This window comes from Trachypithecus francoisi, unplaced genomic scaffold, assembly GCF_009764315.1.
Source record: "Trachypithecus francoisi isolate TF-2019V2 unplaced genomic scaffold, Tfra_2.0 Lachesis_group19, whole genome shotgun sequence".
NCBI lineage: Eukaryota > Metazoa > Chordata > Mammalia > Primates > Cercopithecidae > Trachypithecus > Trachypithecus francoisi.
The window spans coordinates 43,931,012-43,950,144 of NW_022681464.1; the positions used below are offsets into that span (position 1 = coordinate 43,931,012).

At 33.8% G+C, this 19,133-nt stretch overlaps 1 protein-coding gene across 15 annotated transcripts in view; it reads left to right on the forward strand.

Moving 5' to 3' along the window:
* ANKRD12 (ankyrin repeat domain 12) overlaps positions 1-19,133 on the forward strand; it is a 134,041-nt gene that overhangs the window by 58,760 nt on the left and 56,148 nt on the right. For 11 of the 15 annotated variants that reach the window (XM_033178330.1, XM_033178334.1, XM_033178325.1 and 8 more), the window contains 4 exons: positions 3,293-3,439; positions 6,493-6,693; positions 11,608-11,750; positions 16,748-16,895. In XM_033178330.1, coding sequence (XP_033034221.1) covers positions 3,293-3,439; positions 6,493-6,693; positions 11,608-11,750; positions 16,748-16,895 — 639 coding nt within the window. Of the gene's footprint in view, positions 1-3,292; positions 3,440-6,492; positions 6,694-11,607; positions 11,751-16,747; positions 16,896-19,133 lie in introns of those variants that run through there. The other 4 variants (XM_033178337.1, XM_033178332.1, XM_033178336.1 and 1 more) reach the window with 2 other exon arrangements.

Below are 19,133 nucleotides of genomic sequence, written 5' to 3' on the forward strand. Positions count from 1 at the left end.
AGTGTCTAGTTTTCAGCATATGACATTTAGCTATAAAAACTAAAGTAAACCTGTTTTTATAAACTTTTTATTTATTTTATACAGTTGTGGGGTTGGATAGGGGCAGTGGAAGAACCAAATAATTATTCTTCAAATTATCCTGAAAGTTTTAATTGAGCTGATAAGTCAGTAGTGCCTGGTTACCAAAATTGAGGGGGGTGGCACATATTTACAGTCAGTTACTGGGGAATTATGCATGTTTTTCTAAAAGGTGACTTCTAAGCACCAAAGTGCCCCTGAAAGAGCTGTATGTATATGAAGCCATCCAAAATCTGAGTATCATTGCTGGAAATCAAAAGATGCAGACATTCAATTAAGAGATTCATGTAGATATTTTAGAGCCAGAGAGTAATGGCAATTTTTTTTTCAGAATTGAAGTATGTACGTTGCAAACAGGATTGATTTAATTATGTTCATCTTTGAGTTGTGATTCCATTGTTTGATTCTTATAGTGACTGCTTTGAGGGAAGATGTTATATTCTTTAATTTCTGAGACACTAATAGGTTTATGAACCGAGTTCCCTAAGAAGAACAATTTTGTCTCTTCTCCTTAATAGGTACTTAATACTTAATTGGGATGTGATAACATTGAGCTTTCTATTTATTCTGACAAGACCCGAAAAGAAAGCATTAATTTTCAGCATTATAAAACGGGAACATCTTTGTATATCTGAAGATCCTCTAAACCTTGAAAGAATGTTGGAGCGCTGAAAAGTCCATTGCTCTGTTTGCTTTGAATAGCCTTAAGTGAATCTCATGTATATTTTCTTTAAAAAATCCCTAGGCTGTCTGAATGGAAGTTTATAGTAGACTGTGCTAAATGAGCACATTTGTCAGTATACTTAGCATTTAAACTTTAAAGTTCTTGTCTATTAGGGCAAATAAATACATTTTTCAGGTACTGAATCTTGAGAAGTAGCTCTTTTTTTTAAGTATTATTGGATCACCTTCCTAATAAGAGAAGTAGCTAACTCTTTATAAGATATATAGTATATTATCATTTGTTACTTATGATGGATCAGAGGAAACAAATTATTTCTAGGACAAATTCCAGATAGTCTTGTTGACTGCTTTAAACTTGAAAACGCATACTTTGGGACATATTAGTCTAACACAGTTTTGACAAACAGTATAGTTGTCTCTCTCCTAGCTGTCTTACACCGGCTGCTGTTTTCTTTCTTTCCTGTCTCATGCAGAATATGAACTCAGACATATGACTATGGTAACTCAAAGAAAATAGAGTTTATATTGGATGCTAGCATCTGATTCGAATTTTTGTTTTAAATATTTGGAATGTATACAATTTGTTTATTTCTTTCCAAAATAATTCCATCTTTAAATAGTTTTGGCAGCATGGCATTCTAATGATGCATTTATAAGTATCTTTTTACTGTTGCCTGGATATATATTACTTTATCACGTTAGACTGGCTTTTTTAAACCTTGTGTTAAAATGCAGTCCAAAAGCACTCGTTTTACAAACAAAAATACGAAATTTTCCCCAATATTTAGAAAACATTTTGAGGATAGATGCTAAGTATTTTTTGTTTCCTCTTATTACTAGATTTTATTTCTTGTCTTTGAAACATCTTTTCTGTTTTCTATAAAATTTTCACAATGTTAAATATATTTATTTTAGGAGAGAAATACATTCATTATAGGTAAAGATTTGTTATTCAAATGGAAAACCATTAAAACAACAACAGTTGTGGTTCCTTATTAAATACTAGAGAACCAGGATATGCAGAAAATTAAGAGAAAAAATCCATATATGCTTCAGGAAAAAAATTGGCTTCTCCAAAGATCTGTTTAGGGCTTTATAATACAGTGTAAGTTAGGAAAAGTACTGTGCTAAAATTGGATTTATACTAAATTGGATCATTTATGATAATGAAATAAATATGAAAAGATTATACTGGAAAAAGTAAAGTTGATTTAAATGAGTCTTGAAATTTTGTTTTTATGCAAAATCAAATACTCAAGAAAATGGACTTTTTAGGAAATGTCTAATTTTGAAAGATTTATGGGCAGCAGAGTTTTTAAAATTAGGACCTCTGATTTTTCTCAGCCATAAAGGTGACAGAGTATCCTGATTAAGTGGCACATTGGAAGAATTATTACTTTAATTTCTTATGCCTGCTAATAATATCAGGTTTCAATTAGTTTTTTTAAACTTGCTAGATTAAAACATGCTTTTCTTTTAGAGTTTTTTAGCTGCTCTTCATATATGCTTGAAAAAAGACACTGTTTTGACTGCTAAGCCGTTCCTTCTCCCATTTTTGCTATTTTTAAATATTCTTTATTTTACTTATTTATTTTTGCAGCTCCTCTTTGCAGGTACCCTCAATCCTAGATCAATAAATTCCAGATATTTATATAGGGTTTCCCAAGAAATAGATGCCTGGACAGGTAATAGCCAGACCTCTGCATTTGGTTGCACAGAGCACCTGCCTTCACTCCCAAAGGAGTCTTACAGAAGAGACAAACATCTGTATCTCTTACTTACAGAATTCAGTTCAGTCTGAATGTGCTGACACTTAATGGGGAATGCAGGCTGCATTACTAATGGGTTTTCCAGATAGTTAAATCTGAGAGCTAACTTGATGATGGGTCAGATCTCTTTGAAAAGATCCTTGAAAATTTTTGGATCTTTGCAAGATCTGTTAACCCATAGCCACACAGAATCTTTAATTTGCACATTCTTGGCTTTGACTATTTCATGTTCAGCTATCCTATGACTGGAATGAAATGATTTGGTACTTTTTTTCAGTAGTTATTCTGTGTGATTAAGACTTGTCTTAAATATTTAGCTCGTTGGAAGATTGTATAAATCATTGCTGGAATTAAGGAAGTAATTTGAAGGAGCATTGCTATATAGGCTTATCAGCGATTATGAATAAAATTGTGAATAAAAGAGGTTTCAAAGATGTAATACTAAAGAATGTCTGCACTGTTAAGGAATTAAATTTTACTAGAGCAAGTCATTAAGGTAAAATTTTACTAGTAAAAAATTTCCAAGTATTACTAATTTTCTGAAAACAATAGAATTAAGAATATATGTTTTTCAAAGCAGTCAGGAAGAAAATTGTTTATATAATATAAAACCCATTGTGCTTTTGTCTGGCTAGTACTAGTTCATATATTGTACACATTTCTCATATATATGTACAGCATCTATCAAAAAAATCATCTTACCCTTGCTTTTGAGTACTTGGATTTGTTTCAAATTCTTACATATGTGTTAATAATTCCAGAGAAAGAAGGTCCAGAAAAGAAGAAAACAAAAAAGGAAGCTGGAAATAAGAAATCCACACCAGTTAGCATTCTTTTTGGTTATCCACTCTCTGAGCGAAAACAGATGGCACTTCTTATGCAGATGACAGCAAGAGACAACAGTCCAGGTGATACCTACCATCATTGAGTTAATGTGTATCCTTAGTTTTCCTCACACAACTGTAGTCTTAACAATTACTTTAACTGCTTTCAATTTTGATTCTTTCTTGGATTTAATCAGAATTACTCGTAAGTCAGTGGTAATTTTATGATTATTTGTGTGACAGTTTATCATCTGTATCCTCTGCTAAAGTAGAAGCTATACAAGAGTAGGGCTCTTTACACTATGTGTACTCCATATTTTATTAAGATCTGAATTCTTTTATAAGGAAAAATTTCAGCAGTATATTATGTTTATTTCATATTTCATGTCACATTTCCAGTTAAGGTGTTGTGCCACATGTATGTATGTTTGTTTATATACTGTGTGTTCCAAAGATAATTGATGATGACTTACCAGCAGGACAAAAACAAAAAGGGAACAAACCAAACAGCATGCTGATTTATAAAAGGGAGCTAAAAAGGTAGATAAAATCCAGACAGTTGGCCTGAGACAGTTATTACTATTCACATCCTGGCAGCTAAAAGTACAGAGGAAAAATTTTGAGTTACATAGTTCTCATTGACTGATTCAAGAAAATAAATCACTTTTGTCTGGAGAAAATTTCTGTTGGCCCTGAATTCAAAGCAATTTTATGTAAGACTCTGGGTTACATAACAGATCATGTTGAAATGTATTGAAAAAGATATTTTTTTCAGTGAGTTTTTCCTGTATTGCCCTTTTTAAAAAATGGGATGACATGGTTAAATTCTTAAGAGTTTCTGAGTATTATAATTTCAAAGCATAAGTGTGTCTAATATCTGTCACTGCTAAAAAAACGCTTTAGGGCTTCCTGCTTTTAAAAATAGAGTATGTTGTGGTTACTCCTACCTTTTCCACCTCCAATGTGGGAAAGTCTGTGACCAAATTGAAGACATTTTACCATGTAAAACCTTTGTTTCTGTAAAATTTTGACTTTGACTTTAAGTCTGATTTAATAGTTAAATGGAAAGACATTTGTTAAAACTGATTTTTTAAAATAACGTGAACCTTTGTCCTTCTTAGAATAAATTAAAAGACCAACAGATAAAAAGTAAAAAGTCTTTCATCTCCAGTCACCTCCCCTCAAGAGGTGACCACTGTTAACAGTTTCTTTTCTTTATTTGTGTGGCTTTTCTAGGCATAAACATACAAATATGTATCTTTTGTTATGGGTTAATTTTTTTTATTTTTATTTTTTTAGTATAAATAGGAATATACTATAATACTGTTCTGCAGCTGGTCCTTTTAAGGGTGGTTCTTAGTCAACTCTCTGTATTAATATGTATAGAATTAAAATGGAAAACTTGAAATATCAAGATGTTTGCCATCATACAGATATACTTGGAATTTATGGCTAATTGTTTTATTCATTAGATACGTCTTTAGATTTTAAGAAATTCAGCAAGCAAATTCTCTTGACAAATAATTTGACTATAAGGATTATATTAAAATTTATTCATTAAACAAATATTTTTTGAATACCACTGTGGTATGTAAAAGGTCTTCTAAGCAGTGATGAGTAAGATAGATAAGGCCCTTCTCTTAGGGAGTGTAAATTTCTAGAAAAACTTATGTAGGAAACTATTACTGAGACAATGTACTTTAAAGTCCAAAAGGTAGGGCCGGGCACGGTGGCTCATGCCTGTAATCCCAGCACTTTGGGAGGCTGAGGCAGGCGGATCACTTGAGGCCAGGAGTTTGAGACCAGCCTGGCTAACATGGTGAAACGCTGTCTCTTCTAAAAGAGACAGAAATCAGATGGGCGTGGTGGCTCACGCCTGTAATCCCAGCACTTTGGGAGGCTGAGGCAGGCGGATCACTTGAGGCCAGGAGTTTGAGACCAGCCTGGCTAACATGGTGAAACGCTGTCTCTTCTAAAAGAGACAGAAATCAGATGGGCGTGGTGGCTCACGCCTGTAATCCCAGCACTTTGGGAGGCTGAGGCAGGCGGATCACTTGAGGCCAGGAGTTTGAGACCAGCCTGGCTAACATGGTGAAACGCTGTCTCTTCTAAAAGAGACAGAAATCAGATGGGCATGGTGGCTCACGCCTGTAATCCCAGCTACTCGGGAGGCTGAGGTGGGAGAATTTCATTTCTTGAACCCGGGAGGCGGAGGTTGCAGTGAGCCGAGATCAAACCACCACACTGCAGCCTGGGCAACAGAGCGAGACTCCATCTAAAAAAAAAAAAAAGTCTAAAAGGTGAACCTTAATACTTTTTTTTTTTTTTTTAAATTGAGGAAAGGATGGTATTGCCTTAGAGCTCTAATCATGTTAGGTTTTAAACTGATAAAAAGTTATTTTCCATAGATTTCTTTTCTCTTAGAGCAGTTTCTTTTAGATAGTTGTAAATTTTCAGAATTAATTAACACTGTATATATGTCTTGAATCCTTAATTAAGAAACCAGTTTTTGTTTTTTTTGTAGTTTTGAAATTGGAGAGGAGACTTTGGGCATCATCTAATTTAGCTTATTGTTTTAAATATAGAAACTAGAGCAAATATCAAAATATGAGAAGGCAAAGCACAGTTTTTAAAGGCCCTTTTCCAGACTGCCCTTTTTTTTGTAACTTTTCTCTTCCATATATAATATGAAATCATTATGACCTTGATTACACGTAATATAAGAACAGAAATCCAATGCTTTGTCTGAGTCAGAAGTGTGGACTCCAGCCTTCAATTTCACTTCCTCTAGGTCTTAGAATAATAGCATAACATACCTCAGAAAAATATTTCGTAGTTCATCACATCATTCATTAAGCAAACATTTTAAAATACATATTTGGTACTTTATCCTTTTAAACCAATTTTATGAATTGACAAAACATTTTTTTTAATTGCCTTATGATATTTGATAGCCCTAAGGGAAGATCTCTGTGTATTTGGGTCACTAACGTATCATCCAAGTTAACGTTTAGGTGGCTAGGGGGAGAAGGTATTCCTTGTGTTTCAGGAGATTAGCATATTACCAATAAAAACCTTTAAGTAAGTATACAAAATATTTAGCCTAGAACTTCTGCTAACTTTCTTCTTTCTTACAGATTCCACACCAAATCATCCATCACAAACAACACCTGCCCAAAAGAAAACTCCTAGTTCTTCATCTCGACAGAAAGATAAAGTTAATAAAAGAAATGAACGTGGTGAAACTCCTTTACACATGGCTGCTATTCGAGGAGATGTGAAACAAGTTAAAGAATTAATAAGTTTAGGGGCAAATGTGAATGTGAAAGATTTTGCAGGTAAGACTAGTAGTTCAATACCTACTATTCAGGCACTAACATTTAAACGGATCCTGATTACAATTTAATCCATATTCTTTTATTCCTTTTGCTGAAATGAAAGCATTCTAAAAATATTCTTTATTACAAAACTTTTGGAGTTTGCACATAAAACCCCTGATCTCTACTGCAATTCCATGTCAATACTTATATTTTTACACACTAAACTTATACTTTAGTTGACGTATTACTGGCTGTATCGTTCTTTATCCAAGTTAGGTTTTGCCCTAGATGAGATTGAGTTATATGTTTTCAAAGTAGTTGATTCATTCACAAGTATTTTAAGAACATTTATTAGCTTGAACCATGAGGACTGTAAGAGTGTGGTGTTGTTACTTTCATTTTCAGTATTCAAGTAGCATACCAGTACATACTTACTGTAAATAATTCAACAGTAAAAGTATGTAGAGAAGAATACAAAAATTTTCTTTAACTTCACATACTGCACAACCTTACCCTCCCTCCCACACAGGTTCTTTCTCTTCCATAGAACTATTGTTAACACTTAGGAGGTTACTCATTCAGTTCATTTTTATTTTATATATATATAATTTGCTTACATATCAACTTTTTAAAATGAAATTATTGCATCTGTATCAGTCTGCTTTAATGTCTTACAGATATTTCGGTCAGTATATATAGGTAGGCCTTCATTAATTTTTAATAACTGCATAATATTTTCTGGTATAGCGTTCCAAAGGCAACACTGCAGTAAATACCTATATAGAAGCATCTTTGTGTATATTTATGGAAGTATTTCAGTAGAAGTGAAATTGCTAAATCAAAAAAGATACATGTTTTAAATTTCTGAAATAGTGGAAATTGTCCCCCCAAAAATTCTGTATCAGTTCATACTACCATCAAGAGTATATGAAAGAGCCGTTTTCCGCATAGCTTCACTAAAACTGGGTATTATCAACTTTTAATTATTAACAGTCTGACGAATGAAAAATCTTAATTTGGATTTTCATGATCAGTAGTGATGGTAAACATTTCTTACGTTTATTTTGAATTTATGTGTATTTTGTGAATTGTTGGATCCACTCCTTTGCTCATTTTCTTTTGGTTTAGTACTGTTTTTAACCTACAAGAGCCTTTATTTAGTCTAGATTTTCTCTATCAAATATGTAAAGATTTTCACAGTCTGTGGCTTAGATTGAATACACTCTCATTACAGTGTTGATTGTACTAAAGTTTTCATCTTTTATGTATCAGATCAATTGAACTTTATGGGTTCTTGGTTTGGTATTTTATTTAAGAAGTCCTTCTCTTCCTCTGTATCATAAAACTATTCCTATATTTTCTGTTTTTTCAAATTTTGTTTCTGTTTTGTTTTTACATGTAGCCCTATTATAATACACCTGGAATTTAGGTCTTTATTTGGTGTGAGTGGGGAATGGTATGATATACGGTATCTACCTTAAATAATGAGACTTAAAATGCATGGCATTTATTCTAGAGGAAAACTTGACATTATTTATCAGAAATCTAAAAAATATTTCTTTCATCTGACAATTCCACTTCCAAGGATTTATTTTAAATAGTTAATCATGGATGAACATGAAGGTTTAGTTGTAATGATACTTGTTACAGCATTATTTCTAATTAAAAACTAGCAATAATCTGTACCCTTAGTAATAGGAACTCGTTGAAGGAAATTATGGTATATTTGATTAGTATAATACTATGTTGTAGGAAAGTATAATGACATAGGTAATTATTTTCACTTTAGTAAGTAGAGGAAGCAGGTTGTTACTCATCTAAGTTTTATACAGATGTGGGAGAGCTAGTAGATGCTATGTTGGATTCTTCAAATTATTATATCTGGGTGTTGAGATTATGGACAGTTTTATTTTCTTTGTATTTTTATCTAATATTTATTTTGTGAACATGTAACTTTTTAATTACAAAAGTAATTAAGTTTATTTTAGTTAAAATAACTATTAAGTCCAGAAAGCATTGTATCAACAGAATAAAGCCCTTAAGATATTAGGATTTTTGTTTACTGAAAGACACTAATCAAGCTTATTAATATTTCACCCCTTTAATATTCTTTTTCATAGTTTAAATTATTTAAAATATATCAAGCTTATATTTATTGGAAGCTTAAATATTTAATACTTTTGTCAGATAATTTAGCACAGTGGAAATACTGTTGACCCTTGAACTGTGTAGATCTACTTATATGTGGATTTTTTTCAGTAATTATATTGGAAAATTTTTTTGAGATTTGGAACAATTTGGAAAAACTCAGATGAACTGCATAGCCTAGAAATATTGAAAATAGGAAAAAATTAAATGCATTATAAGTGCATAAAAGATACCTAGATACTATTCTATCACTTACTACCGTAAAATATAAACAAATCTGTTCTAAAAAGTTAAAACATATGCATACAAACATAGGCTGTATATAGCACCATTCAGAGTCAGGAGAAATGTAAGCTAACATAAAGATACAGTATTAAATCATAACTGCATAAAATTTACCGTAGTACATATTGTACTCCTGTAATAATTGCATAGCTACCTCCTGTTGCCATTGTGGTGAGCTCAAATGTTGGGACTATCTGCTTAAAACACCATGTGACTGACACAGATCATCTCCACATAAGCAGTTCATCTCTCTAGTAAGTTGCATGCCACAGTGAAACATCTGATTCTTGCATATTTTTCATCGTGTTTAGTAGAATACGGTAAGCCTTGAATAACACCAGGGGGACCCATTTTAAGTACTCCTAGTGATACCAGAAGTGCTCCTAAGAAACAGAAAAGTTAAGACATTAAAAGAAAAAATTGAATTGCTTCATAATGTACTATAAATTGAAGTCTACAGCTGTGGTTACCTGCCATTTGAAGATAAATGAATCCAGCATAAGGACCAGTGGAAAAAAGGAAAGGAAATTTGTGAAGCTATTGCTGCATCTGTGCTAGTGGGTTTGAAAACTTTGCACTTTTTTGTAAAACATTCTTTTGTCTCATGCAGCTTTTATGTGGATGCAAGATTGCTAAAAAAAAAAAAAAAAAAAAAAAAAAAAGGTGTACCTGTAGATTAGATTGAAGAAAACGTGAAGTAATGATACAACAGTTTTAAGGAAGGTGAAGGATCTAAAGCTGGGGAATTTAACGCCAGCAAAGGATGATTTAATAATTTTAGAGCAAGGTTTAGTTTTAAAAAAAATGCCCAGATAACAGGCGAAGTGGCTTCTGTCCATTGATAAGCAGCAGATGAATTCCCAGATACCATTAAAATCAGTGAGGAGAAAGGATATCTGCCTGAACAGTTTTTTAATGTGGACAAAGGTACTCTATTCTGGGAAAAAGAAAAATCCACAAAGGACATTTGTTAGGAAGAGAAGCAAGCACCAAGATTTAGGGCACGAAGGGATTAGCTAACTCTCCTGTTTTATGTAAACACAGCTGGGTTTATGGTCAGGACTGCCCCCTGAACCCTGAAGGGAAAAGATAAACCCAGCTGCCAGTCTTTTGGTTATATAACAAGAAGGCCTGGACAGTGAGAACTCTTTTCTGGACTGATGTCATTAATTTCTTCCCGAAGTCAGGAAGTACTTTGCCGGGAAGGAGGCTGTCTTTTAGTGTCCTCTGGCCTCCCAGAACCCTATGAATTCAACACCAAAGGCATTGAAGTGGGGTACAAACACAGTGTTTCTAAACCAGCCTCTAATTAGAGGATCATAAGGCACTTTAAGGCTCATTACACAACGCTGTAGAAGAGAACTCCGATAGAATATCATGAAAGTCTGGAAGGGATTACACCGTTGAAGCCATCGTTGTTAAAGAAAAAGCTGTGAAAGCTCTCTCCTCCTGGAGAAAACTGTGTCCAGATGTTGAACGTGACATGGCAGGATTTACCACAGAACCGGTCAAGGAAATCATGAAAGAGATTGTGGATATGGCAAAAAAGGTAGGGGGTGAAGTTTCAAAATATAGATCTTGGAGAAATTGAGGAGCTAGTAGATACCACATCAGAGGTATTAATAGGTGGCTTGATGGATCTGAGTGCTTCCAAACCAGTTTCAGGTGATGAGGAAGAAGACAGAAGAAGCCATGCCAGTAAACAGATTGACCTTAGAGGTTTCCAATAATTTAAGGTTGCTTTGACTTTTTTTTTTTTTTTTTAAACATGAATGCCTGTATGATCCAGGCACTGAAACTGAAGCAAACAGTGGAAGAAGGACGGTGGTACTGTGTTAAAACATTTTTAGAGAAATGAAAAAGCAAAAACGTCAGACACAAATTACAGTGTATTTTTGTAAAGTTATACCAAACGTGCCTGCCTCTCCCACCCTTACTTTTATCTCTTCTCCCTCTGCCACCTCTGAGACAGCAAGACCAACCCCTCTTCTCCCTTCTCCTCAGCCTACTCACCGTGAAGATGATGAAGATGACCTTTTTGATGATCTACTTCTACTTAATAATAGATTTTTCTTACGATTTTGTTAAATAACAATTTTTCTCTTGCTTTTTTGTAACAGTACAATATTTAATATATATATACAAAATATGTGTTAGACAAACTGTTCATGTTACTGGTAAGGCTTCCAATTAACAGTCAGTTATTAGTAGTTAAATTTTGGGGAGTCAAACATTATACGTGGATTTTTGACTGCATGGGGTTAACGGCCCTAACCTTCACCTTGTTCAAGGGTCAACTGTAATATTATCTTGAATGAACCTTCAGTAAATAGGTGGTGTTCTTAGATATTTATTTTTAGTAGCTTCTTTATCACTTCTTTTTTCTTTTGCATGATGTGCAATTTTAGAATTGATATGTCATACATAGGTATGTATATGAAAAGCATTTATTTTGAAGTAATGCAAGTGAATCATGTTAAATTAATAATCTAACTTTAGGTTGGACACCACTGCATGAAGCTTGCAATGTTGGATATTATGATGTTGCTAAGATACTTATAGCAGCTGGAGCAGATGTTAACACACAAGGATTAGATGATGACACTCCACTCCATGATTCTGCTAGTAGTGGGCACAGAGATGTAAGTATGATAGAAAAAAATCAATAATACACATTTTCAAAATATAAATTCAACCCAAAGTAATTTCATTTACTTCTTAGTCATATGATCCGTGTCATATTCCACTCATTGCTTGATCAACTGATCTATATTTTGTTTTCCCTTTTTTCTACTTTTTATTAGTTCATAGTTTAGATTTAGCATTTTCTTTTCATAAAACCCATTTAATTTGACAGTTGATTAAATAATTTGGCAAAACTTTTTATTTCAAGGCATTGTTTTATAAGACAATTGGATGTATTAAAGTGTATATATACTTTATTTTACTGTATTATATATAGTAAAAATTGTACAGTGTTGAATTGCCTATCTTTTGAAAGGCATTTTACTTTAGTTGAGACAAAAATAGAATTTGGAGTAAAGATAGATACAAGTGCAGTTCTGGCCTGGCCAGTTTACTAACTGTGTAATCTTGAGCAGGTTACTTCCCTCCTCGGAACTTCCGTTTCCTCATCTTTAAATTATATGATAAATAATACCTGTCTAAAATTGATACTTCGAAGGAGAAAAAAGACACTACATGTAAATGCACATTGAAATTTAAGATGGTCTGGAAATATCAGGGGTAAAAGATTTAAAAGCTGCCTTTATGGGTGCAGTCAAATACACCTAAAATTCAGAAATTAAAAATGCTATTTTTCTCAATTACATTTTTATAAGGCATTTTTCCATATTTCTTAGTAAAGACCTCTTATTTTGAATGAAGAAAAATGTAGCCTATAAATAATTTTTCTAAACTGATTCTTGCTTATCAGTGACCTACTCTTTTAAACTCTGTCCTCCTTTGGCGATTTGTACAAATGTATGTCATAGCATTTACTACCTTATTTTTTAGTGGTATTCTTGTCTAGTGTCATGTTTCTGGTACTAGACTGCAAATGCTACTGTGCATGGTGGCATTTTGTGTTGTTTTCTGTTATTTACTCTGGAACTGCTTGTCACCTAGAAATGTTCAGTAAATCCATCATGGATGCACTTGTAGACAGATGGATAGGTAGATGAATGGGTAACTGAGGATAGGCAGAATGACAAAAACTTAATCCATCAGGCCCGACAACATGTAGGGTACGTTGCCCTTTCCTCCGAATTTATTGGAAGCTGACTTATTTTCTGGCTTTGATATTTTAAATATTGCCCTTTTAAAAAATATCATTGATAGTTTACCAGGAATGAATGATTTTCCTTTGAATATGATAATAAAGTTTTCCCGATTTCTAAGTGTAATTTTAAAGAATTGTGCCGGTGACTAAGACATGGTTTCTGTGAACACAAGTTTCTAAATATGCACATAGCTGCAGAATATTTCCAGAGGCTGACCTTTTGAGCTCATGTACTTACAAGGACTCACACTATTTCCAGTCTCTTCCCAGAGGCAGGGACCTTTGCTTTTCCTCCTGCCAACATGCCTAGGATAGTAGGAGTCACCATTCAAGAGCTATTGAGAGCTATTTTCTCCTTGTTCCTTTTACTTGTGCCTTAGGAGGAAGAATGAGAGTCATGAAAAATTCATTTCTGTATATCCATAATGTGTATTTCTGAGCCGCTCCCAAATAATTAGATTTCTTTCTTTCAGTAGTAGTCATGACAACTTCAGCCATCCATAAAGCGTTTTTAAGATGGGAAAAGCAGAAATACAACAGTTCTGTAGCCAGGTCTAAATTATTATAGAGAGGATTGACAGAGCTTACTAAGAACCTAATTTTTGACTTGTTTGTAAATGTGTAGTAATTCCTGAAACTCTTCTTCTTTTTTTTTTTTTTTGAGACAGCATCTTGCTGTGTCACCCACACGAGAGTGTAGTGGTGCAGTCACAGATTACTGCAGCCTCAGCCTCCTGGGCTCAAGTGATCCTCCTGCTTTAGCTTCCCAAGTAGCTGGAGTACAGGCATGCACCACTATGCTAGGTTAATTTTTAAATTTTTTTTGTGGAGACCCTATGTTGTTCAGGCTGGTCTTGAACTCATGAGCTCAAGCGATCCTCCTGCCTCAGGCTCCCAAAGTGTTGGGATTATGGGTGTCAGCCACCGCACCTCACCATAATACACATTTTAATACTAGCCTTATTTCTAGTTCTATTTTAGATACCTATCTTCTTTTGTCATCATTTTTACCTACTTCTAATTGTTGACTGTTATGTTTTAAGCAACTTTAAGAACAATTACTTGCGTTTAAGGATGATATGTAAAATCTCGATTATTTGATTTAGGGTGTTTGTAACATGAATGAACCAGCTGTATCTGATTCTTCATAGTCATGTAATAAGTATTTATTGATGTATTTCTGATGGGGATAGAAAGTTTTCAGCAATATCAAAATTCTTTATTCTGTTTTCTCAATCTAGGGCTGTAGTCTAAGGAAATCAGCCTAAAATTGAAAAAATTTCAACTCATAAAGATATCCACTGCAGTATTATTTATAATGACTAGAAAATTTTTTTTGTCAGTTACTTTCTCAAATCCCTAAAATGACAGTAAGGGGAAGTTTCAAAGGATGTAGACCCACAAGTGCAAAGAACAGAAGAAACAAATATTTTGGAAGATGGAAATTGGAGAAATGAGCAGTTACTGATGTAGAACAGGGTTTGACAATTTTTTTCAATAAAGGGCCAAGTAGTAAATATTTTAGGCTTTACAGGCCACATAGTCCCTCCTTCACCTCGTCCCTCTCCTTCAACTCTTCTCCTTCAACAGTCCTTTAAAAATATAAAAACTGTTCTTAATTGGCAGACCAGATTGGCCCGTAGGTCATAATTTGCCCACCTCTGATTTAAAAGAGACAAGAAAATTGAAACCAAAGCCATTACAACACAGAATCCTAGAAAGAAAAAAAAAAAAAAAAAAGCTTAGGAATTGGTAGCACCAATGACATCTGGAAGTGCTTCTTAAGATATGACTGGAAACAGCTACTAGATAAAGGTTTTTTTTAGCTCTCACATCCTCTCCCCAATCTTACACAGCCCAGTAATTGCACCTCTCTCACCCTGGTAGATGACTGGAATATGGAGATAAGTATCAGGGACAATTGTTCTTCACCAGCAGATTTGGAAACCTAAAAGTTGATTTTAAAAGTTGATCTTTTAAAATCATAAGCATGTGTAATTTGATAAAAATTAAACAGTTACAGTTGGTATGAGTAATTTGTTTTCTCTACACATTATTACATTTCACATTTTCTGCAGTAATCTAGAAAAATTTTTTTCTTTATTCATTGTGAATCATTCTTAATTCGTTACAAATTTCTGATTTCAGCATCTTGTTTTAAATTGTTCCTTTGATGGTAAATGCAGTTAATATCCATCTCTTTCATGTTATTCATTTAAGTATTTTTAAAAGTGTGATATATTTTCTAAGTACCAGAAAACACCATAGTTATGTCCTCGGAATGCAGAGATGAATAGAGACTTGATTTTATATGAAGCTTATAGTCCAAGGGGAGAAATGTGTTAATGAATTGTAGTATGGGTTTATGTATGATAGAATAGAGACTTGATTTTATATGTATGATAGAACACACCAGTGTTAATGGAAATACACAAAATATCAAAACAAGAAGAGATGGTAAGGAGGCAGAATCAATAACACCGGGCTACCTCTTTGATGTAGAGTATGAGTGAAAAAGAATTAATGATGACTCCCAAGTTCTGGCTTCAAGGCTTCAGTGACTGGGTAAATTTTGGTGGCAATTATTGAGAATGGAAATAGATAAAAGATAATAGTACAAGTTTAGTGAACTCCAGGTCCTGTTGGTTTTATGCTTTTGTATTAAAATACGCATACAATCAGTTGGATGTATCCAGTGAATATTTGAATGTTTGGGTTTGGAGCTCGAGAGGGCTGAGAGAGAAAACAGACAAGAGAATGAATGGGTGGATCTCATAATTGTCATCACATTCAGAGTGGATAAGTTCTCCAAAGAGATGATATATATATTAGAACGTGAGAAAGTATATCAAGGACAGCATCATAGGGAAACCATCATTGGTTTAGATCTTTTCAGGTCTTAAAAGAGCCATTCCATAAGATTGATGGTAGCAGAGTTGTAGTGTAAGAGTGAAGGGCCAGTAAGTTAACAGCTGCGAGGGCAGATGTCTTTTCAGGAGATTGACAGTGAAGAAGAAAGATGAGCTAGGGGAAGAGGATATAGGTTTCAACAAAGTTGCCTTGTTTTGTTCATGTTTCATTTTTTTAATGCCATTATTTTTTTAAGGTGCAAGAAATATGAACTGTGGAAAGATGGGCTTCTAAAAAGGAGCCAACCAAAAAGAGGTTAAAACTATGAAAGGAAGAGGATATGAAGAAAAAATAATAACTAACAGGGCAGATCCTGGTTATGTGGAACCTGAAGCTTATGTAATTTGTTAGAGAAGGAGAGAGGGCCTTTCAAAGTGATGACTACAAAATTAGATAACAGCATCCTTCTGTAAGGACCCATGAAAGTGAAGGATCTTGAAGTTTAAGCTTTGGAGTCTGTGATACTTACAGTTCCTGGGCTATAGGAAATAGAGGAAGATTAAGAGCATTGACAGTGATATTAGCCTAAAGCAGAAGGGAAATACTTCTTTGAAACTTTTTCTAGGATACACATTTCAAGAGGCCAGGGAACTTGTTATTTTTGTTCATTGGTTTATTAGCAGAACTCGGAAGTGTAGTTATTATAGGTTCTCAATAAATATTTGACTTTATGATGGAACAGGATGAAAAAATGATGAGATTAATTGCTAAAGTAACCCAGTTTAAATTTTAAGGAGGAAATTTTTTTGTAGTAGTTGAGGTCATCAGATAGGGGAGTGTCAGTGAAAATGGATCTTGAAGAGAATAACAATTTAGAGTAGATGGTGAGGGATGGATTCAGAGTAAATGAGATAACACTCAGAAGGATACTATGAGTATTATCAAGAGAATGGGTGCAGTGATACAGTCTGTGAAGGGACTAAGTCGTCTTACTTTTTATTGTTGCAGATAGTAAAGCTGTTACTTCGTCATGGTGGAAATCCATTTCAAGCTAATAAACATGGGGAGCGTCCAGTGGATGTAGCAGAAACAGAGGAGTTGGAGTTGCTACTAAAGAGAGAGGTGCCTTTATCTGATGATGATGAAAGTTACACAGGTTTGTTTCAGATAATCTACATTCATCTCGTTCGTTTGACATGATATTTGATAGAACATTCTGGATTCGTTTATAATATACAAAACGTTTGCAAAACCTTAGAATATTGCTGACCAGCTAGAATCATGCTTAGCTAACTAGCTAAGAATGATGAAGTTAGTAACCTAGGTGTTTACTACATATACCCTGTGTGAATGGAGTCATAATGCCATCGCGCCATTTCTGTTTTCTATAAATTGCTGAAATATTCATTATTACTTTTAAGCCTGCTGCAGAACCTCTCCCCGTGCATAGCTACCACCACTGCTACTTTGACTTCTTTTCATTCTGTTATAAATTACAGCGCTACTAACCAAACACTTCATGTCTTTTTCTGGTGTCCTGGTGTTAACGAGTCATCTCTGTGATTTTACTTTTGTGATTAAGATGGTTGAATTCTGGTCATTGTTGCGGGGAAGGACAATTTTTTTTTTAACACAATTTTTTTTTTTGAAGATAAACCTTTACTGTGTTGAAAGTCGTCTTTATATAGAAGGGGTTTACCATTATTTCAGGCAAAATTCAATGAAAAAGAGTTTCATCAGTCTTATAGATGGCTGTTTCCTCATAAAGTCTTAAATAATTCCTATAAATAATTAGGTAATGTTACTTTTATATTACACATGAAGGAGTAAAAACCATACTTTACTCATTTAATGTCAGCCATTGCCAGAAGGCAGTGGATCATTTATAGTTTTGAGGCAGAAAGTTCTACCCTTTATTTTCATGTAATGTAGTTAAATTATCTTTCACATGGAAAGGCAATTGAAAGAACGCACCTTCTGAATATAACGTTTTACTTGTTGAACAAAAATTGTGAATATACTCCAACTGATTAAGAGATGATGCCAAATTATAAACAAAAAAAAATGAAGTCATGGAATAAAAACTTTTGGCAGTGAGCACTGATTACAAACAAGACGTTTAAATAACTGTGGTAAATATTGTCAAATTGAATGTAAATATCAGATCATACTTGAAAAGGGAAAAATGAAAAAATTTAATTATCTGAAATTTAAATACAAAATTAAAACCAACAACAACGTTTGAGAGGTGATGATAAAAGTATAGTAAACTCAGGGCTGGGTGTGGTGGCTTATGCCTGTAACCCAGCATTTTGGGAGGCCAACCCAGGCAGACTCACTTGAGGCCAGGAGTTCAAGATCAGCCTGGCCAACATGGTGAAACCCCATCTCTTTTTTTTTTTTTTTTGAGACGGGTCTCGCTGTGTTGCCCAGGCTGGAGTGCAGTGGTGTGATCTCAGCTCACTGCATGCTCCGTCTCCCCAATTCATGCCATTCTCCTGCCTCAGCCTCCCCCGAGTAGCTGGGACTACAGGGGCATGCCACCATGCCTGGCTAATTGTTTTTTTACCCCATCTCTACGAAAAATACAAAAAAAATAAAAATAAAAAATGCTTTTGAAGACAAAGTAAGAATTTCAGTATTGACATTAGACAAAGAATTAAAGTCAGGAAATAGTGCATGACAAAAGATAATTTTGCGATAAAAGCATATGAACAAAGCAAAGATAAAAATGTATTACTGCCTTCTTAATTGAATGTAGCTTTTGTTTGGGGAAGAAAAAATAAGAAAAGTGTACTGCCTTAAGCACTAGATAACACTGTCAAAATATAGAAAGCGAAATTTGTTAGAAATACAAGATAAAATTGACCAGAAACAGAATACTAGTTGGAAACTTTAAGTTTTTTTTTTTCAGCACATGCAGTTTCTTATTAAGTAGAAAGTCTCAGTTATAGACATTGTATACATAACCATTAGTACTTCTGTGATGAGACCAGAGTTGTTCCGTGTTCAGTAAAAGTTCATAGTTACCTTCATTAAACTTGGTAAGAATGAAAATAAATGAACTTAAGAAATCAAGAAGAGGAAATAAAAGCAGATCCACAGAGAAAAGCAAGATAATAAAGAGCACAATTAAATGACTGGAAAACAAATTTTGTAAGTATTATATAAAGAAACAAATGTCTTAATATTTCTAGACGATACAGCAGAATGAAACCAGGAGTTGCTTTTCTGACAAGATTAACTAGAACATCTAGCAAATCTAATTAAGGAAAAAATGAGTGGAAATTCATAAACATCACTGATAAGTAAGAAAATGGATAGAACCACAAAAGTATAAAATATTTTTTCAGACTTTAACAGAATACTGTATATAGATGTTACCAAAAAAATT